The following is a 22,017-nucleotide window of genomic DNA, read 5'->3' as shown; positions in this document are numbered from 1 at the left end:
GATGATTTTTAATGATTCCTTTTAGCATTTTAACTTTTCAATTGCTGCCTGCCTCTCTGTCGAGTGATTTGCCTTTTCTCTTTTCTACTGTTAATTTATGACTCAAACACCATTAAAAGTAAATACATGAAATAGCTGCAGCTATTAAAAAATAATTACATTGTGCTGTAGTTTAAAATGCTGCATAATCCCTTAAATAACGTGGAGCTCGTGATTTTCCCTTCCAATTAGAGGTGCTAACGGGTAAACACTGTAGGAAGGGGAGAGGCAGGAGGCAAATATCTGCAGTGGGTCCAGAGAGTGGAGCCATTTCAGGAGCTCTGTCCCTGTCCAGGTGTGAGCCACTCTCACCCTCAGTACTGGAAATATTGGAAATATTTGGAAATATTTGAAATATTGGAAACATATTGGAAATATAGGAATTATTTGAAATATTGGAAATATGTTGGAAATATAGGAATTATTTGTTTAACCTCAAGAGCTGGTGCTCAAGCAGACAGTTTCTCAGGCAGTGCGAAGTTTGCAGCTTTAATTGGGTGACACAGACTATGACCAGCCTGAAAAATAGGTCTTCTTTTGACCCCCCAAAATGGGGCCATCTGAAATTGGCTTTATTTTCTATACCTCACCTAGATTTCACTGTCCCATTTTAACTTTGAGCCTCCTGATCAGAGTGAGGGTGAGATCTCTGTGCCAGGCCAAGGTGCTCAGCCTGAGACAGGGGCAAGGCACAGACTGAGAGCACAATGAGAAAGTGAAATTGGATCTTCACTTCTTCTGAAGACTTTCCCAAGCTGCTGTGTTGCTCTGGGCCCTGAAATGGACTGGCCTGAGGCTGTAACCTGAACGAAATCTGTGGGGACTTTTCTGCTATGGAATGGGACCGTGGGAGAGAGCCAGGATAGGGGACTGAGCAATATTTCATTTTCCAGTACATGGCATTGTCCCTCTGTTCCTGATAATTACATTTCCATTAAATTGGTTCTTCTAAACACGAGCATGTGCCTTTGTGTGTCTGTTCCTCACTTCTCACCATGACCTCTCTGATCAGGAGAGGATTTGGGGTGCAGTGTGGTTTTTCCAGGGATGCTCTGCTGGTCACCACTGAAGATTCCCATTTCTCTCTGTGCTCGATAAAACATCAGCTCCTGTGCTGGAGGAATTGCCAGTGCCCAGCTCACCTCACCTGTGGCAGCAAAGGTTCATCCTCATCTTCAGTTCAGTCAATTGTGAAAGTGGATTCAGTCTCAGGCTGTTGTAATGAACATTATTCCCTCTGCCTCCCGGCTAGCAGGGGATCAAATATTAATAGCTGTACTCCATGTGGAGTGGAGACGGTTCTGAGGTCTGTTCCCTTTTCCTTTTGAAACAGGGCCACTTGCTATCTAAATAATTAAGCCCCACAGCTTTTGTAGCTTAGAACAGACGTTGTTATTTTAAAAAATGTCAGTGGGGCAGGACAGAAGTTAATCCTGTTCTCCTCACACAAAGGATCATCACAGCGCCCAGCTCCGGGTCCCCATCGTGATTAAATTTGGTAGATATCTTGATTAACTCAGCTAGAGAAGTTAATTAAAATTGGTGCCTAAAATTGGTTTGGCCCTCCAGACAGTTTCCTCCATTGGACTAGAAACAACCCTAAAACAACAGCCCAGGTTTTTCTGTGTCTGTGTGCAAATCTGAATTCTTTGGACAAACTCTGCTGGTGTTTGGGCACCTGTTCTGTGTCTCTGTGGGCTCTGGCACTTTGACAGTAAAAACGGGTTTAAGATCTCCCAAATTCTGCCAGTTTTCACCACATGTGGGCACGTTTTTGTCATCCCTGTCCTGCAGAGCTCAGTGCTCCTGTCTGGGCACAGAGGATGGGCAGTGGAGGCCTGTGCTTCTCTGGATTTCTGCTGCAAACATCATTTTTTTTGGGAGGGGGGTGGTTTTATTCTACATCTTCTCCCCCAAATGTGACAGACAAAGGTCAGCAGGGCCTGAGATCACTGTTACTGAAATAACCCCTGCACAGGAGGCTAAAAAAGGAAAAGCAAACGGCACACGGTGTCTGCATGGAGATGGGAGAGGAGTTGCTAGGAAACCACAGGATCTCAAAATGCATATGACCTAATCTGGAAGATAATTTATATGATGAAAATAATAATACTAATGACAGCCACTTACAGGTTAGAATGATTAATTTGATTATATTGGAGCCCACATGTTTCTCAGGGCAGGATGGAAGGCAGGGCTCAGTAACTTCTGGGGTTTGCTGTTTTTTTGGGAAACTGGAGGCTCAGGACAAGCAGGAAGGGCAGTGGAGACCTGCACAGGTGAGGAGGGTGCAGCATCCTGGGTGTCTGCACTTCCCACAGGGACTGGCAGAGGAGAGAGGAGCCTGAATTCATCTCGATGCTTTTTGGAGAAGCGCAGGGAGCAGGAGCTGCTGGCTGGGAGAAATGCTTACCAGATGGCAGGCTCAGCAAACACCTAATTATTATTTATTAATGATTTCCATCCAGTTCTTATGGAGACAACACTCACTCTTGATTTATGTGGGATAAAAAAATGATTAAGCTACAATCTATGACACAATTCCATGTTTGCCAGAAAACTTCAGCTTTCCAGATCTCCTGTTCTTGAGCAAGCAGGGAGGGGAGGACCTGAATGTCAGGAACTCCCTGCAGCCCGTTCTCCCTCTGCACTGGAGCTGATTTTAGCATTATCTCTCTCAGGATGAGGTTGGGAAGGACCTCTGGAATCAAATCATAGGTCACTTGGTCCAACTCTGCAGAGCCACCTCCACCCTGTGTCCAGGAATGGCTCCAGACCCTGCACACCTCAGGGTATTCCTACATGAATGGGCCCACCCAACCCAGAGCCACCTCCCTGCTGTGCCCAGGTGATTTTTGGGTCTCTCCAAACCTTGCACACCTCAGGGTATTCCTACATTAATGGGCTCATGTAACCCAGAGCCACCTCCCCGCTGTGCCCAGGTGATTTTGGGTCTCTCCAGACCCTGCCCACCTGAGGGTGTCCATGCATTAAGGAGCTCCCTCTGAGCTGTCCCTTCTCAAGGCCCTTCTCCACGAGCATTTCTGGCAGACAGTGCAGCTACACGAGGTAATTAAGCACGTTTTACCCGCTAATTCCTCAATAATTCATAGTTTGGATATTAGTGGTGATTGCTGCAGTAGGTGAGCACCACTGGGCCTTTAGGGCTGAAATGAAGCTGCTCTCCAGAGCCATCAGTAGGGTGGTTTGGGTCTGGTTTTTATTCTCAAGGTGAAATATCGCAGCCATCCAGCAAGTGCTGGATTTTCTGCCTTTTGTCTGCATCTGTTGCTTGTTGGGGGTTTGGACTTTAAATTAGACAGAAAGGATGTGTTGATTCTGGAAGATGGAGATGGTGACAAGCAGACTGTAGAGTTAAGCACGACACAGCCCTGCTGCAGCATCTAAGAGGAGCTTTTCCTTCTTCTTTTCACCGTTTTTTTTTTTTTTTTTTTTTTTTTTGTTTTGTTTTGTTTTGTTTTGTTTGTTTGTTTGTTTGTTTGTTTTTCCCTAAGAAACAAAGTATGCACATTTGGATTTTACTTTCTCTCAAACCTTTACATTAAACGGCTTTTGAGCCAAGTTCAAATGTTCTGTCACTTTTGCTTTGGGGGAGATGTTACAGAGCTGCATATGGAAATGAGGTGGTGTAGAACTCATTAGATTCCTATATAATTTGATAGAACCACTTACAGTAAGACCTTGATCTTATTTTGGGCCTGTTCATTACTTTCCAGAGATGAAAGATTCTCCTCTCCTCCTCTGTGCCTCTCCTTTTAATGCCACCTTACCCTTGGCACCATTAAAGCAACAGAACATCATTTCCAATGAACTTTATCATTTAATCTTTTCCAACACTGAGGAACATCGTGTTCAGGCTATTTATAGGACAATGCACAGAATATGGAGTTTAATGGGTCTGGGCCTCTCCCAGTCACAGATATCCTGGCTGATTAAACAGGGAAATTATTCAAAATGGGCAGGATGGTCAGGCAGCCCCTGGAGAACTGGGCCTGGTCCCCTCCTGTTGTAAACTTCTTTTTGTACAATCTCATCTTGAGCTTAACAAGCTCTGGCTCAGATTTAGTGAAGCTCTTACTCCTGTGGGATATTTGTTTCAGAAATTCTTTCTTCTATTTAGAAAATTCCTTCTGATTTCCAGTCTGTGTAATGCCTGTGTATTCACCCACCCGGTGAGGGTTACAGCCAGGCCTTGATCTGTGTAAGAACTGACTTCAGGGACACTTTTCCCTTGATTGAATCATGTTTTACACTGGTGCTGCAACTTGGCTGAAGCTCAAAGCTTCCTCTCTGCTGAAGTCCCCACACTGCCAGCCCAGCTGAGTGACAAAACCTCCCTCTTCCCTTCTCTCTCCCTTCTCAAAATAATAACAAAAGAAATTCCTCTATACACTTGTTAAATAATATTAATGCTGGAACAGGTTTTTAGAGCTTGGGTCAGAATTGCTCCAAGAATGTGGTTGAAGACGTGCTCAGTTGTAGTGGGAATAATCTGCAATAACTGGAAATGTTATGGGGTGTAAATCAGGCTGTCAGAACTTTAAAAAAGGGCAAGAAAAGACCCTCATGTCTCTCTGCCTCATTGACAGATGTTGCTGTTCTCCATTAGTCCAAAGTCAGGCGCAGTGTTTCACTGGAAGCCCAGTGTGATGAGCAGCTGCCTGCCTGTGATTTATCTCTCTGTCTTTTGTGATCTGTGTTTCCAGAGTTCACTTTTATAATCTCTTTCACACAGCTCACACCCCTAATTAATAGCTGTAAAGTATTCAGGGGATGGAGGAATTAACAGGATTTGATCTGGTGTCACACGCCAAGGTCCTCGCCCTGATGGATGAGCACTAATTAATGGTGAGGAGCTGTGGCAGCTGCAGAAGGGAGGGGATGGCTCAGGTGGTGCCGGTGCTGGTCCAGGGGTGTCACTCTGTGGGACAGGTCCCTGCTGGCAGCACTGAGGGGCTGATCCCCCATCCCCTCTCCCTGTGCCAGTTTCCAGCCCTGACTGAGAAGAGTGTTCCTTGCTGGGAGCCGGGATTGCCCAGAGCTCCTGACACCACAACAAAGCTGTGCCAGGGCTGCCCTTCCTGCTGAAACTGCCCCCTGTGCTGACAAATCCCCTGCACTGGGCGAAAATCCATCCCAAGGCCCTCCCGTGGGGCTGTTGGAGTGCAGACCCCAGAGGAACTCGTGTCCCTGCTCACATCCCTGTGCTGACAGCACAGCAGCCTCCCTGCGAGCCGGGCTGGTGTGGAGGGACAGTCCAGCCCTGCCTGGGGAGGGACAGTCCAGCCCTGTCTGGGGAGGGACAGTCCGGCCTGGGGAGGGACAGTCTGGCCTGGGGAGGGACAACCCTGCCTGGGGAGGGACAGTCCAGCCCTGCCTGGGGAGGGACAGTCCTGCCTGGATTCTGTCCTGGGTCCTGGACACTCCTGCCCGTGGCTGGACACTCCTGCCTGGATTCTCTCCCGGACCCTGCACACTCCCTGGGGCTGGAGCACTGCTGGTGTCACCGTGGTCACTGCCCGTCCTGGCCCTGCTCTGTGCATTCCAGCATCGCTCCTGGAACGGCTCCTCACTGTCCTGACTGTCCTGGCTGTCCTGGTTGTCCTGACTGTCCTGACTGTCCTGACTGTCCTGGCTGTCCTGGCTGTCCTGATGTCCTCCTGGCTGTCCCTCCTCCCCGCGGGATGTGCTGGAACCATGGACAGCGCTGGAATTTCCTGTGCACGGGCACAGGAGCCACGGGAGGGAAGGCTGGAAGGGCAGAGCTGCTGTGACATGGGACATCGAGGAAGGGACAGGACAGGGACAGGGACAGGAGGGAGGGCAGGAATTCACCGTGTCCGTGCATTCAGACATCCGCACAGGCTGTGGCTGGGGCAGGGGTGGGAGTTTGGGAACTGCTGGGGCTCAGCTGAGCCCCGCTCTAGTTGTTTAGGCAGGAGGGTAAAGCATTCCCTGGGTGATAAGGGAACAGCAGAGAATCTGAAAACCAGAAACCAATTCCAGAGTAGGAGAGGCCTTCCCAAGGTGTTCTGGCTGAATACTTTGATCCAGGTCTCCTTGACAGGCAATTTCACCCTGCAGTTATTCCGACATCTGGGCTGGAGTGGGTAGCACGAGGCATCACAAATCCTCCCAGCTGTGGCACAGAATGGAGCCATCTGGCCAGAGCTGCCACCACCCTGGGGACAGGGCTGGGACAGGGACAGCCCGGGGCTGGGGTCACCCAGCAGAGCCCTGGGCTGGGGTCACCCAGCAGAGCCCTGGGCTGCACCACTCAGGCTCCTGGACATTCTGAGCTGTTTCCTGCTGTGACTGAGACATGATGTGACACTGAAAATAAATGTGAGCAGCTCGTGGATCAGTGTGGAAGGAATTCCAGCTGGGCATTGGGCCACTGCTGACAGCAGGCTTTAATATTGGATGTATGGGCTTGCTTTGGAGGCTGAGCCCATAAACTAGAGCTCAGTGATTTCAGCCCTTCCTTTCAGAGGAGACAGCTCCTTGTCTTATACAATTTGGGACTCAGGGAATTTGGAATAGCTGAACTGATGGAAAATGTTATTTTGCTTTCCTCGATGATATGAAAGAACAGAGGCAGGATTCCTGGTTGGCTTATTTGTTTGTTTGGGTTTTTTTCCCCCTGAACTCTATTAAGGGATGTGACAAACAGAGAAAGAAGTACCCAGCCCAGCAAAAATGAAATTTCTTTAAAAAAAAATAATAAAAAAGCTTTTTTTCCCCTGTCAAAGACTCTTAAATATCAACAACAACAAAAACATATTCCACACAGATTCGTTCTGGTTGAAAAAAACATGTTCTTTAAATGTCAGCCAGCTCCAGTTTTAACCTTATTGTTTCTCTCTCCCCCTAAGTTCCCAACCCCATCCCCTGCTGGAACTGAGTCATGTTCTGTTGCTGAGCTCTCCTCAGACAGCTCCAGTCACTTTTTCTGGCCCTGCTTTTCCACGCTCTGAAGTTCAGGAACCCACCTCCAAAATTCCGGGTGTCAGCTGAGAAAGAGAACATTTCAGAGCTGACTCCCCTGCTCTGCAGCAAATCAATTATTATAATGGGCTGGTTATTGACAGCTGTGTGGGCCGCCTTCCTCACGGGTAAGGGATGACACAAACCCGGGGCTGAGCCTTCCCCAGCACCACTCCCCTCTCCCGAGGGTCTGGAACAGGCTGTTCCCACGTCCTCTCGAGGAACAGTCAGACATTTGTGTCCCTGCTCTTCCTTCCTTTTGGCTGGAGCCCCTTTTGAGCATCTCCATAGTTACCTCTTCCCCAGCTGCCTGTGTGCCACCCTCTCCCGAGAGGACGGAATAACCTCCCTCCTCCTTCTCTCCCTCCATCTCTCCATCCCTCCTTCCATCCTCTTCCTCCCTCCATCCCCTCCCTGTCTCCATCCTCTTCCTCTCGTGGCTTCCCCCAGCCCAGCCCGTCCCTGCTGCCGGAACTGCTCTGGGATTTAACCTTTCCTTCATCCCCCAGACAAAGTGTCCACTTCCCCGCCTTGCCCCGTTCCTCCCTCTGCTCTCTCAGCCTGGGGCACGGTTTGCAGCTCGATATTAGAGTTTTGTGTGGGAGCAGCTCTACACAACGGTTCTGTCCTGGGCAGTCCTTGCCCTGCCAAAATCTGTGCTTGGCCCTGTCCTGGCAGCCTGCAGGGCGGGACGAGGAGTCTGTCTGGAGGCTTTTGCAGTGCATTGCTTGTTCTCAGGGAGCCAAAGGGCACCAGATAATAAATGGAATGAATTGAACATCCTGAGAGGCTGCAGTCGTCAAAAGCACATTTAGTGGGGATTGAAAGCGAGCGCTGTGATTACCGGGATGCTGTGGGTTTGTTGGCAGCCTCACCCAGGCCCTGTGAAATGCAGCACTGAGGCCACGCCAACCCCCTGGGATCAGCAGCTATTCCAGCACCTCGGCTCATTTAGCAAATCTAACTATTAAATGATAAATGCACTTCAAGCAGGGCTGGGTTTTTCTTTTCTTCCACAGCATCTGAGCATTCGCATTTTTCCTGATGTTGTGGGTGCCTCATATTGCAAGAGGCCCTTTGACCCTTTGCCTTCCCCCGGGCTGGGATGCAGAGCAGCCCTGCAGGATTTGAGCCCTCGGGGCTCTCCGGGTCACCCCCAGCCGTCCAGCCCTGCCTGTGCCTGTGCTGGGACAATCCCGCTGTGCCCTGGGCTGTGCTCCCCTTCTCCAGCTCCCCAACACTGAGCTATCCCCTTCCCCACTGCACTAAAGGAGCAGCACTGCAGGAGCTGTCAGCAGCTGCCTCTGCCTTTTCCTTGCCGGGGTGGAGAAGTGGGAGGTGTTGTCCTCCACTCGGCACCAGCTCCTGACTCCTTTTCTCCTCCGTGCTGCAAAGCGAGGGGCGAGAGGGGCTCCTCCGGCATCATCTGAATTACAAAGTCGTTCTATTGTCAAGCCTTTTAAGTGTCACATTCTCTTTTAAATCCAAGGCTGTGACATTCGCTGAAGAACAGCATCATTTCAAAGTCAGGAAGGTCTATTCTTAGCGCATCAGTCAAAAAAAAAAAAAAAAAAAAAAAAAAAAAAAAAAAAAAAAAAAAGGGGAAAAAAAGTCGTTGGGGAAGGAGAAAAACACAACAATTTCACCAAAATGAGCCTTGTCACAAATGATCAATTCGCCTTCCATTCCCACTGACCTGCTCCTCGCTGCTGCCAGAGGACAGAATTCGATGCCACAGTGCAATGAATTAAGATTTGCCAGATCTCCGTGTAATTAATTGTCTCACAGTACAGGTTTGGCAAAGGATAATTTGTCTTTAAAGCGATTAGATCACTGCCAGTTGGGTTTTGTGTTTGGTGGGTTTGGGGTTTTTTTTCTTCTTTTTAAGGAACATTTCTCCTCAGTTAGTTGAAGAATAGATGCTGATGAGTAACAGCCACCTCCTGGTATTTTATTCACTGAAATACCTCTTCCTGCTAGACCAGAGCCCCCTCAACAGTTGAGAGGCAAAGTCAGGACTGAGCTCAGAGGGACACGGGGCTGGGCTGGGCTCTCCTGTGCTTGGGGCAGCTCAGGACCCCCAGGGGCTGCAGGCTCCAGCTGCTCTCACAACCCAGGTTCACTCACTTCTCTCCCTTCCAACCTGGCAGTGCCAATCCAGCCCCCCTGAGGCTTGCACAGCACTTCTGCCTTTGCTTTTTGTCACTGGAAAAACTCTGAATTCACATAAAAAAGCTAATAAGGTCCTTGGCCTTACCTTGAAATCTACCTGTACATCATAAAAGTCATGATTCTCAAACTAAACAGAGCTCCCAAAGCAAATACACGTCCAAGGAACTTCAATTCACAGAGAACAATAATTCACTGAGCTCCTGGTGTGCTGAAGGAAGCACAATCATCGTGTTGATTCAGAGCTGTCTCCTAAATTCTCTCATAAGGAGTTTCTGCTGGTGGGTTCTTCATATTCAAGGACTGAGAGAGCAAAGAGATTTTTCCAACCTTCTTGAAAAAGCCATGCAAATGTTTTTGTAGCTTCAGTGAGATGGGGGCAGAGTTTTAACTGTTTCTGAGGCTGGGATTCAGCTCAGTGTGGGATGATGCTGGAACAAGTGTGGTACCAAAGCAGATCCTGAATGTCCCTCTGTACATCCTGACCATCTCCAGAGGGACTGTCATTAATGTGCTTCTCCCCCTTTCCCTCTTTTTAGTATTCATGCAGTGCTGATCATGTGAAAATTACTCACACTTCTGACTTGAGAAAAGTTCCTTAACTGAGAAATTCCACCAATACCAAGGGAATTAGAAATTCAAATGGGGGGAAATTATACACTGTGTGTGTCAATACAGCAAACCTTTATAAAAGCTGCAATCAATCATGTTGGCATCAAAGGTGGTGGGACTTTTCCCTGTTTCCAAGAGGATCACTATGAATAAAGGGAAAAGCTGAATCAGGGGAAGAAGCCTTGGTTTGGTGCCTGGAGAGAGGAGCTGCCCCATGCAGGAGCTCAGCCCTGCCCTCAGCTCTGGAGCCTCTCTGGCTGTGACCAGGGTGGTGCCAAGCCTTGTCTGGCCCATTGCTCTGTGCCTGGGCTGGGGAGCAGCTGCTGCCTCTGTTTGTTCTGGTGGATTCAGCACAACAGGAGCTTTCTCTGAGTCTTCAGTGCTTGAAATGGGCTCTTGGACACTGTCCCCATAAAGCTCTCCCTGAGCATCCCTGTCCTCCCCTGCTTTGCCACCTCAGCTGTTCCTGTCCCAGGTGAAACCCCTAATCCTCCTGTCTGGGGGCAGCCTCACTTCAGACAACTCTGAATGACTGAACTCAGTAACTGAATGCCCTGATCCCCTCTGGATCCCCTCTGGATCCCCTCAGGATCCCAGTGTCAGCTGCTGCAGAGCAGAGCACAGCACACAGGGGCCTTTCCCACACCTTCACCCTCCTTTTACCCTCCTTTCACCTCAGTGCTGTTGTGTGATTGAACAAATGAACAACTCTCCCTCCCAAAGCCCTCCCCTGGCTCACAGGTGCTGTGTCAAACCCCAGGCAGGGGTTTGTAAAGCCAGCAGGGACTTGCTGGGGCTGCAGCTGATTCCTGCACGACTCTGTCTCTCTGCTGCTCCTCTTTTGTGTTTTGACTGCCGAATTCTGTGGTTTTGTAGGTCTTGTATCTGAGCTCTCTGCTGTCAGCTCACTGAGATGCAAGGAGGCACAGCCCAGATGCTTGCCTGAAGCAGAAATAACACATTTTTCTACTACTGTTCTCCATCGGGTCCCCTGAGCCCTGAATTTCTGGCAGACATCATTCCACAGGGAGAAAAAGAACCTCAGGCCTTTGGTTTGCAGTTGTTGTAAAAACCTGATTCTGGCTGTGGTGTAATTTAGCAGATTGAAATACAGATACAGTAAATCTGTTATACTCTCTCAGTGACTCAGTGAGCTTCCACTGGCAAAAAAAACCCAAAAAAAACTGTTCAGAATTTGGAATATTCAGTAATCCCTTCACATTTCCAGGGGCTTTTGTGTGTTCCCAGTGTTGCAGGGAACACTTTGAGGGGTGTGTGTACTGATAAGTGCATGTTGCTGGATGGATGTATTTGAAACTCCAGAGAGACAAGGAGGAGCGAGGCAGCCAGGAGGATAAACAGCTCCTGGGGGTGATTTCAGGGGGGTTGTGCACACAGTTATATATTTGTGTCAGACAAGTGTGTAGGAAAGGTGAGGGATAACAGCCTTGTTGCTCCTGATGCTGAAAATACAGAAGTGCAGAGTGTGCAGGAATGGGGACTTTAGGTGGAGCACATCTGGTGGGAGCACACTCCAGTTCCCAAGGTGGGATGTATAAATTATCTCAGTCAGACTTCGGGTCAACCAGTGTTGGAATTTTGTGGGATCATATGAGCTTATTTTCCTTGTGCTAGAAATGTGCTTAGATAAGTTATTACTGCGTGTAATTTTATGACACATAATAGGAAAATGTTGTACAATTACCCATCCAGGTGTGTGTGAGGTTTCCACATCCCCCTGGTGTGAAATGTGGCTCAGAGCTGGATGCCATCAGAACATTGAAACATGTGTGGGGAGTTCTACAGCTGAAACTTGACAACAATGGTTTTTCAGACCACAAGTCCTAGAGAAAAGCCAGGCAGGAATTACTGTGGCATATTTTGTTTTATTTTGGGGTGAGCATTTTTCTTTGGGGGGACTGGCAGTTCAGTCCCTGCCTGTGTTCTGGGGTTTCCATGATGCAGGATGTGAGTTTGGGGACTTCCCCTGTTCTTTGTGTTGTATTTGGTGCTGGGGGTGGGTTTATCTGCTCTGTGCCCTTTTCCAGAGCCGTGGGGGCACTGGCAGGTTCTGGCCTGTAGCAATGTCTCTGTCTAACAGGCCAAACTGGTGCTGAGTAATATTATCAAACCACCTGCAGTTCTGTTGTTAGAGCTCTCAGAATTTCATCAAGGTTATTGAGAAAACAATAGGATCAAAAATAAGAAAAGAGCCTGAGAAACTGTCTGCAAAAACTGTAAACCCTGGACAGGGGAAGCACAAGGTGAGGATGGACATTGAGCAGTTGGATGTCCTGGAGGATGTGCCTGCCTCAGGGAGAAGCAGCTGAGCCAACCCAGAGATGCCCAGGTGGACAGCAGACCTATAGAATCTATATCTGCCATGAAATGTGAACAATAAACACCTTCTGTTGGGATCATATTGGTTCTGTTACTCAGTGGCCCATTTCCCCCTGCACTGGCCACGGCGTGGGACTGGCCAGGGATGGTTTTGAGGGGACAAGGATGGGACAGGGATGGTTTTGAGGGGACAGGATGGTCCAGGGATGGGACAGGGATGGTTTTGAGGGGACAAGGATGGGACAGGGATGGTTTTGAGGGGACAGGGATGGGATTGGAGAGGGATGGGAGAGGGATGGGAGAGGGATGGTTTTGAGGGGATTTTCTGAGCATGCAGGGGCAGAGCACAGGCTGTGAGGGTGGCAGGTGTTGGGAGGCTCACAGAGCAGGGCTCACAGTGCCCCAGCAGCCCTCAGGGGACAGGCAGGGCAGGGCACTCACCTTCTGTGCCCGGCGCTTGTCGGCGCGCTGGTTCTGGTGGTAGATGCGGCTGAAGTTGGAGACGATGACGGGCACGGGCAGGGCGATGACCAGCACCCCGCTCAGGGAGCAGATGGAGCCAAAGATCTTCCCAGCGATGGTCTTGGGCACCATGTCACCATAACTGCAGGGCACAAACACACAGGGAGGCCCCTCCTTCAGTGCCAGCCTGGCCAGGGCAGTGCTCAGGGACAGGGACAGGGACAGCTCATGGCACGGCCACCCTGCCCTGCCTGGCAGCTGACTCTGTTTTACACCACAACAACACAAGACTCTGACTTCATAAGGCTGAAAATGACTCCTCTATTTTTGGGATGTGTCTCCCTTTTATACTATTTCACACAGACCAGTTTGATTGGTGACACAAAGACAAACCTCTTCACTCCCATTGGTCAGAGCAGAGGGACAAAAAGTCCCTCCTAGGAAAAGGAATGAATAACAAAGTTACAGTTACAAAAACATTTCTCTTTTTTACAGAAAATTCCCTGGAAAAAGAATTTCAGAAAACCAAAACATCTCAGGCATGAAAACAGGGCTACAGAGAGAGGCACCTTAGAGGCAGAAGTGCTGCTTCAGGCAGCTCTGGGTGTTTAAATTCACATCCTCTCTCCTCCTGCACCCTCCTCTCCATGCAGATGAGCTCCAGCACAGTTAAAACTCTGTGTCTGCTGGGAGCAGGTTCATCTGTCCTCATTCCCCGGCACCCAGGTGCAAATGAGGACTGATTTACACTCCCATCTCCAGCCCCAGCAGTTCCCCTGCCATCTGCACAGTCAGAAATTTGGGGGCTGTTCAAAGTCTGCATTCAGTAAAAGGTGAATTCTCAGGGATGTGAGACCAGCTGAACAATATTCATACAAAGCTCTGATTGGGTTGGGCCCAACAATCTTCTGCTGTAATTTGTGTTGCATGAGCTGAGTGTGGAGCTGCTGGGGGAAGTGCAGGGGAGGCCGTGGAGATGCTCTGAGGGCTGGAGCCCCTCTGCTCTGGAGAAAATCTGAAAATTGAAATCTATAGAAGCCTCTGGTTGCTATCAGATGGTGTTAGGGGTTTCTGTGCTTGTCTCTGAGATGTTCTGCTGCCCGGTGCAGCAAATGTTGAAAAGAGAAACGATTTATCACAACTGAGGCTTTGTTTTTACATTTGGTGTCAGTCTGTGACCAACAAAGGGCTTTGAGGGGAATAGAGTTGAGCTAAGAAAAACTAACATCAAGAGGAAAAACAAACATTTCAAACCACCTTTTTTATCAGCTAAACTTCCCGTCCCCAAGCAAGAACATGTTGGTTTGAGGAGCTGAATAAGGGCAGGACTCCTTGCATGTTAAATGCTTCAGGAACCATTAGCCAAGGCTTATTTATCCCCAGCAGAATCCTCCTTCTTTCCCCACATCAAAACCCAGAATATCTCCAATCAATAGCTTGCTCTTCATGTCTATTAACTTTTTAGCTGCTGCTTTATGCAAAGATCATTTCAAAGCTCTTGCTAAGTGACAAGTTCTTCTACCTCATTTAACACTGGTCTAAAAAAAAAATTCTCACTTTTCTCCTGCTGGCCCTTAACACAATAAGGCTGAAAATTAATCATATGCCTCAAACATGATCTCAGTGACCTGGAGCATGGAGAAAAAGCCCTTCTGTGCATTTGTGGAGAGTATAATAATAAGTGTCTGGCTCACAGTCTGTCTCGGGGAGTTTTGTTCTTACACACTGACAGAGAGTTACCTCATTACTTGGGACTTCAGAGGAGGAGCTTTAAAACACCCTCAGGAAAGATCAAACCCTTGGAGCTGAAGGGTTTTGTGGGGAGATGGAGAAGTTCGTTTGCCAGGCTCTTGTGGGAGAAGCTGCAGTGAGGAGCTCTGCAGAGGCTGGAGCTGGAGGGACAGGGACCAGGGTGGGACAGGGACAGGGATGGGACAGGGACCAGGGTGGGACAGGGATGGGACAGGGATGGGACAGGGACAGGATGGGACAGGGACAGGGACAGGGACAGGGACAGGGCAGGGACAGGGATGGGACAGGGATGGGACAGGGACAGGGACAGGGACAGGGACAGGGACAGGGCAGGGACAGGGATGGGACAGGGATGGGACAGGGACAGGGATGGGACAGGGACAGGGACAGGGACAGGGACAGGGCAGGGACAGGGATGGGACAGGGATGGGACAGGGACAGGGATGGGACAGGACAGGGACAGGGACAGGGACAGGACGGGGACAGGGACAGGACGGGGACAGGGACAGGACGGGGACAGGACCCAGCAGTGGTGACTGATCTTGGGCCACTGCAGCTCTCCTGGAGGATTCTCCTGGGTTCCTCCCTCTGAGGATCTGTGGCCTTGGGCACTGGGGAACATCTCTGGCCTCTCTGGGCTGAGCTGTGACTGGAAATGCCAGCCCTGAGGTTTGGGGATATCCCAGATTTGTTTGTCAGAGGCAAACCCCGCCAGAACTCCATGTCCATCCCCCTGCCCTGACTGAGGGCCCTCCCTGTGACTTTGACAGGGCTGGATTGAGCCTCTGATCTGCAATTGTTCTGCTGCTCTATTGACATCCACAGCTCCTGCAATATTCATTGCTGGAGAGCCTATTTCTGTCCTGATGCTACTAATGGCACCATGGCATATTTATATCAGGTACAGCACCAAATCAGCTCAGCTATTGGATTGCAGTTAGCACTAATTAGGCATTTCAAACCCAAAACTTCTTTTCCCCACCCTGGAATGAGAGAACTCAACTTTCTCATTAATTTGTTCAGTAAAAGGCAACATGTCATCTAAAAAACTTCTCCAGAAAGTGCATTTAAAGCAATTCATCAATAATCTCATTAGAGCAGGGAGAAGATAGAGGAGCTGGGTAATGATTAACTTTCAGAGGGTCTAAGGGGGAGTTTGAGCTGCACAAACACAACAGGAGGCTGCGAGTTCCAGAGGATTTAATGTGACCTGCAACAAATCATTGCAACTTTCTGTCCCTGGGCTCCCCACTGAGGAGGTGAATGAATTCCTCTCTCTCTCTGTGCCTGCCTGGGGGGTCCTGCAGGGCACTGACCCCTCGTGCTGAGCACTGAAACTCTGGTAATGCAGATTCTCAGTGGAGGGATCTGGGGTGCCCCAGCCTGACGTGGCTGCAGCTCCTTCACCTGCACAGGCCAGGGCAGCCCGCAGGGAAAAGCATTCCCGGGTTATTTTGCCAGGAATCCACTTGGATCACAACAGGCTGAACCCATTTTCACCTGGTGAATTCAGTGGAAGGTTCACCTGGTGGAAGGTGTCCCTGCCCCAGCAGGGGAGGAGTGAGATGAGGTTTAAGGTCCTTCCAAGCTGGAACATTCCAGAGCTCCTGGCTCTGCTCCTGGCTGTGCCAGGTGGGTGCCCTCGGCTGGGGAAGGTGTGCCAGGGGAGCTGCCCTGGAGCCACATCCCCTCAGTGCTCCCTGCCCTGGAGCCACATCCCTCAGTGCTCCCTGCCCTGCAGGAGTCCCAGAGCCTCCCCACTGCTCTGTGCTGTGTTTCCAAGGGCACAGCTGTGCCTTGTCCCCCTCCCCACTCCTGCTGTCCCCTCAGTTCCATTTCCTACCACAGGAACACTCTGAGCCTGATTCACTGCACACACAACATAAACTTCAAGTGAATCCCTAAACAGGCAAACCAGGGGAAAAAAAAAATCCGAAAATGACTTTTAAGTGATCACTCTTTAGACTGGAAAACACTGCATGCAGAACGTCAAGGGTGGGTTGTTTTTTTTTTTTTTTTCTGTGTGTGTGTGTTTGGGTTTTTTTTTTGTTTTGTTTTGTTTTGTTTTGTTTTGTTTTTGTTTGTTTGTTTTGGATTTTTAAAATATTTTTTTTATTTTTATTTCTCGTGTGACTTCTGTTTTCTTTGGCTTGAAAAGGGGTCGTGTGTCACTCACCCTAATTAGCAGCTATTAGTCCTGACAACATAATGTGCTGTTGTTGCTGTCCCTGCCAGCAGAGAAGTGTTATCAGATGGAGGTCGCTGCTCCTGAGCCCTGGCTTAGCACAGAGGTGTCTGGGCACTGCTCAGCTCCCCAGCTGGAGACAGCAATAAATAAAGTGCCCAAGAGCTCATCCAGTGACTCAGTGTACAAACAGCCCCTCAGAGCCTGATCCTGCATTCCCTGCAGCCCCACAGCCCTGGAACAGCTGGACATCCTACCCAGGGAGCCCGGGAGGGAGGTGACAGTGACAGTGACACAGCTCTGCAGAGGGTGCTCCTCTCCTGCAGCCTTTTTGTTGTGTCAACTTTTCACCCTGGATGAGGCACAGAGCCGGAGAGGGGCTGCTGGTTATAAATTGCCATTTATTGCAGCGTGGAGCTGCAAATTGCCATGTCTAATCCTTGTAGCACAGGGCTGTGGACTCCATGGGTTCCTTTAGGCCCTGGAAGGGGCTCTGAGCTCTCCCTGGAGCCTCCTCTCCTCCAGGTGAGCAGCCCCAGCTCTGCCATGGGCTGGGTGATCAGCTCCAGGGGCCTCCTCTGCACTCCCTGCAGCAGCCCTGGGGTCCCCAGGAGCAGAGTGGGGGGACAGCACCTTCCTCCTCCTGCAGAGCTGTCCTTGGGCAGAGCCCCCACAGAGCCCAGGTGTCCCCGGGGGCTGGGGGAGGTCCCAGGGCCAGCACAGGGACCAGGGGAAGGTGCTCACTCACCCCACGGGCAGGCTCTGCTTTTCCTCTCACAAGCTGAAGTGCCCAGGGGACATTGGCTGCCCAAAGCCGTGTGGTTTCACTCCCAGGGAAAGTGAAACATCTCCTGGAGCTGGGACAGAAGCAATGCTCTCCCCAGCTCAGTATTTCTGCCTCACGCAGCACTAACAGCTCCTGGGGAGCTGCTTTATCTCCGTAACCTTTAGCCCAGCACAGAAGAGGCAAAAGAGGATTTTGCTCCAGGCTGCGAGCGTCTGCCTTTAGGACAATAGCACAGAATAATATCATTATGTTCTGTACAATGCACCGTGATTTTGAAAGGCTTTTTGCGTGAAAGAGCTGGAATAAAGCATGGAATTAGCATGTAGCTCTCCAGGTGCAGGAGATCCTTTTTTACACCCCAAGCAATTCCCTCGGCAGTGTCATGGCTCCCACAAAGGAGAGGAAAATGGCTAAAATTCAGCTAAAGGCTCCAGGGGCATTGCCAGACTGTGAATATTGCAGCTCCTGTCCCTTCATCTCAGAGGTGCAAGCCCGGGGTGATCCTGCTAATGCTGCTCTGAGCCCCAGTGAAATAATGATTGTGTCACTTCCAATGATCCAACGGGAACAAAAGCAACCATTGCTCATCCCTCCCTGGGCTCTGCACACGGCGAGAGCAGGGAATTCACACTGTGCAAACGGCTCTTGGATCTTTGGGTTGGGGTTGGATTCATCATTCCTCACCCACCCCTCTGGGATGAGCCCCCAGAGCTCCCCCGAGCTGCTCTGCCACCCACCCAGGCAATGGAGGGACCTTCTAAAATCCGTTTATCCCACTCCTGCAGCCAGCAGGGACATTCCCAGCTGCCCCAGGCTGCTCAGAGCCCCCTCCCCTCCACCCTGAGTGTCCCCGGGGGTGTTTTGGGGAATCCCAGGAGCCCGGACTGGTTTGGGCTGGGGGCTCCTGGTGGCTCCTGCCAGGCTGAGCTGTAAACAGAGCCACGCTGGCTTTGAAGCAGGAGAATCTGCAAACAGGCTGTCAAATGCCAGCCTTGAGCAGTAAATCAGCCGTGGCCGGGGAAGTACAGAGCCTATTTCATGCTAGGATTCTTTTACATTGAATATACTTATTTTCTGCCTTGTTTGGAGCCGGGCACTTCCCCAGCTGGGTATTCAACTGCGAGATCTGGCATGGTTTCACACTACTGTTTTCTTTTTCCCTGGCATCATTCATTTGGTAATGTTTTCATGGATGCTCCAGAAATTCTGCTGCAATTCCAGCCCTCAGCCAAGCCGTGAGGACGAGGGCTGGAGATGCCTATCAGCTCCAGCAGCAGCAGCAGCTTATCTTCAGCTCTTGGATTCACTTTGATTTTTAGTAAAGCTGTGGCCAGCAGTTGCTTAGTGGGGATTTTCCAGGTAAAGTTGCCTTTTTGATATAGTTTTGGTTTATAAATTCATATTTCTCACTGAGTTTTGTGTGATAAAGGGACAGAAGCGTGTTTGGAATTGTCCTTCTCTGAGGAGAAGCACCTTCTGTTATTTCAGTGGTGGGGAGAATTAGGAAGAGAGGAGGGTTATTCCCTGATGGATTTCCCAGGGTGGCCTGTACCAACCCTCCCCAAAGCCAAATCAAGGGATAAACTGAATTTGGAGTCAGTTGCAGGCTGCTCATTCCTCCAGCTACAGAAAAGGTGACCTGAGAGCAACTGGTGGCAGGAACATTCCTTACAACAACCCCAGGCCCTGCCCCAGGGAATGAGGATATTTGTGTGCACTCAGGAATAAACTAAGTAGGTTATTTAATATGCAAAGGGTGGAGAATATTTAATATTCTAACACACTGGTTCCATTTATTCCTCCTGGCTTGGATCAACTCCTCAGACCGTAGGCAGCTAAAACAGATGGTCTGAATTTGGGTAACATTCAGACCTTGAGTTGAAGCTAAAAATAGAATTTCATTGGCAAGAAAAGTAGGTCAGAAAGCTAAAGCCCCTAGTCCTAAAATGATGAAAGGCTTCTAATCAAGAGTTCCCTATTACCATTCATTAAACGGAGCAGGGGAGGAAATATCATCAGAGACCTTTGCAGGAGGGATTACAGTGGGAGTGTGAGGATGCTGCTCCCTGCCAGGACCTGTGCCCTGTGCTGCTGGAGCTGGGCTCTCCATGGGGGTGATCCCAAAAGTCCTGCAGCCTGGCCTGGGTGGTTCTTCATGGGGACAAAGTAACTTTATTGTCGCCCTGATTTTTCAGCCTTCTGATTGTTTCTCATTTCTACTGGAGTTTTCTCACGCTTGTAACAAAACCAAAGAATGATATTTTCTAAATACATTCCTTCCAGGGGGAAGGACAAACTGATGGACTGCTGGTTTGACCAGTGGGGTCTGAGGGGTCAACCTCATTCCCCCAATCGCTGGTCAAAGTCCAAACTCTATTTAAACCCTGAATCTAAAAATAAAGTTCTTCTTTTTCTCACTCTCAACCTGACGGGTGAGTGTCCTTCTTTGCATGCCCTCTTGCGACACTTTATCCTGTTCTTCAGTCATGGGAGGGCTGAGAGGAGCCTCCCTGGCCATCCTGAATTGATCCCTGCCCCAATCCCCCTGTCCACGCTGCCCCAGTCCCCCTGTCCCAATCCCCCTGCCCTCACTGCCCCAATCCCCCTGCCCCAATCCCTCAGTCCACACTGCCCCAATCCCCCTGCCCCAATCCCCCTGCCCTCACTGCCCCAATCCCCCTGCCCCAATCCCTCTGTCCACACTGCCCCAATCCCCCTGCCCCAATCCCCCTGTCCTCACTGCCCCAATCCCCCTGTCCTCACTGCCCCAATCCCCCTGCCCCAATCCCCCTGCCCCAGTCCCCCTGTCCACACTGCCCCAATCCCCCTGTCCTCACTGCCCCAATCCCCCTGTCCACACTGTCTCTGTCATCCCTGGCTCAAGTGCTGGGGTTTGGATGTCTCTGCACAAAGCTGAAGTTCTCTTAGGGCTTTCTCTGCTCCCCATCCTGTCCAAACCCGTGGCAGCTGCTGCATCCTGGCCTTGCTGGAGCTCACAGAATTACCCAGAGCAGGTGGGAGCCTGTCCCAGTTCCCCCAGTGCTCCCAGTGCAGCTCACGGTCTCAACTCTGGCTCACAGCCTGTCCCTGGCTCCTGGGGATGGTGAGGATGGTGGGTGAGGATAGAGATGGTGAGGATGGGGATGGTGAGGATGGTGAGAATGATGAGGATGGTGAGGATAGAGATGGTGAGGATGGGGATGGTGAGGATTGTGAGAATGATGAGGATGGTGAGGATAGAGATGGTGAGGATGAGGATGGTGAGGATGGTGAGAATGATGAGGATGGTGAGGATGAGGATGGTAATGGTGAGGAAGGTGATGTGCAGATTCCAAAGAACTTTTGGAAGGTCCCAGGTGATGGTGATATTGGTTCTCTGCCTTTGGACACCCCAGTCCATGCTCTGCCCTCCCTCTGCTGCAGTTCCCCTGCTCTGGGTGGGAATTGCTGCATTTCCAGAGGGGTCAGAGGTGCCCTGGGGGCTCCCCCTCACTCGGGGCTGGGTGTTCCCACCTTCCCTCAGCCACAGGCACGGAGTGGGGACTGATAGCTGCAATATCCCCAATGTCCCCTCCCTGCACAACCCAGGAGTGTTTGCAGGGCAATTTGCTGCTCATCACAAATTGCAGGTTACTGTGTCATACCTGTCTCACTGAAGGAAAACAGATGTTGCCCTTTTTTTCATGATAGCTCAGTTTTTTTCCATGAAACTTGTTAAATGGGGGGAAAAAAAGGAAATTCTAAACTGTTGATCTAACAGTTATTCAGAGAAAAAGTGGAATTTACTTCAATGTAGAACCAATAAAGAAAAGCTGAATTTCACCTCGGAGAAAATACCTCCAGTCTTAAAAGGCAGTTAAGTGTGGAGGTTATTCCTGATGTTTATAAATTCAGCTTTTCTATTCCCTTTAGTTCTTGCAAAGCTGATAGATCTGGCAAAAAGTAATCTCAGGGATTTTTCGCTTCATGTCATCTAAGATTTTGATCCTCAGATCTCAGTTTCAGCAGCGATAGATGTATCAGGAAAAGCTCTCAGGGCTTTTTTGTTTGGTTTTTTTTTTTTTTTTTTCAGCCTGCTGAATTGAGCTGCATTTTTGGTTGGGCAGGTCCTTCCTTGCCCCGTGCTCAGTGTGGGCACCTGGGGGTCTCTGCGCAGCCAGAGGGGAATCCATGGGCATCCTCCAACAATGCAGAAATGTTCACAGGGGACTCAGCCCCTCACCTCACCACCATCCCCTGCAGAAAAACCTCCCTGCTTTATCCTAACAGTGGGGACTTATTGTCATACATGAACAAAAATCTCTGACTGTTTCAGTGCTGACCAAAGCCCACCCTCCCCACACTGTGGGCTTTTCCCCAGGAAGGCTGAGGGTGTGATATCATTTCCAAGAAGTCCTGTTTCCTTGGTAATTGGAGCTTTTCACCCTGAATCCGGCAGCAGATTCTTCTTGGTCAACATTTAATTGAATTTAAATTCTGATGGGGATGCCAGGACTCAGATCCATTTATGGGATTCAGCCCTTGGGGGTTCAGGGCAGGCGCAGCCCGGGCTCCTCTCTCTGCCTGTGGTCAGCTGGGCTGGGCTGGGGCACCGGGGGCTGCTTTGGGGTTAGTTCAGGTTTTACCCCAGGTCACCCAGAGGCTGATCTTTGGGTTTCTTTCT

General features: G+C 50.0%; 1 protein-coding gene across 2 annotated transcripts in view; it reads right to left on the bottom strand.

The window, feature by feature from the left end:
* Positions 1 to 22,017, bottom strand: part of KCND3 (potassium voltage-gated channel subfamily D member 3) — a gene marked incomplete at its 5' end in the record, with an annotated part of 105,513 nt that overhangs the window by 14,595 nt on the left and 68,901 nt on the right. For both annotated transcript variants that reach the window (XM_083878314.1, XM_083878315.1), the window contains one exon: positions 12,610 to 12,772. In XM_083878314.1, the coding sequence (XP_083734440.1) occupies positions 12,610 to 12,772 (163 nt within the window). The remainder of the gene's footprint in view (positions 1 to 12,609; positions 12,773 to 22,017) is intronic.

Source organism: Zosterops lateralis (genome assembly GCF_965231275.1).
Source record: "Zosterops lateralis genome assembly, chromosome: 26".
In the NCBI taxonomy this organism is placed as follows: domain Eukaryota; kingdom Metazoa; phylum Chordata; class Aves; order Passeriformes; family Zosteropidae; genus Zosterops; species Zosterops lateralis.
The sequence above is the reverse complement of the archived record's forward strand: the minus strand, read 5'-3'. Positions and strand labels throughout refer to the sequence as shown.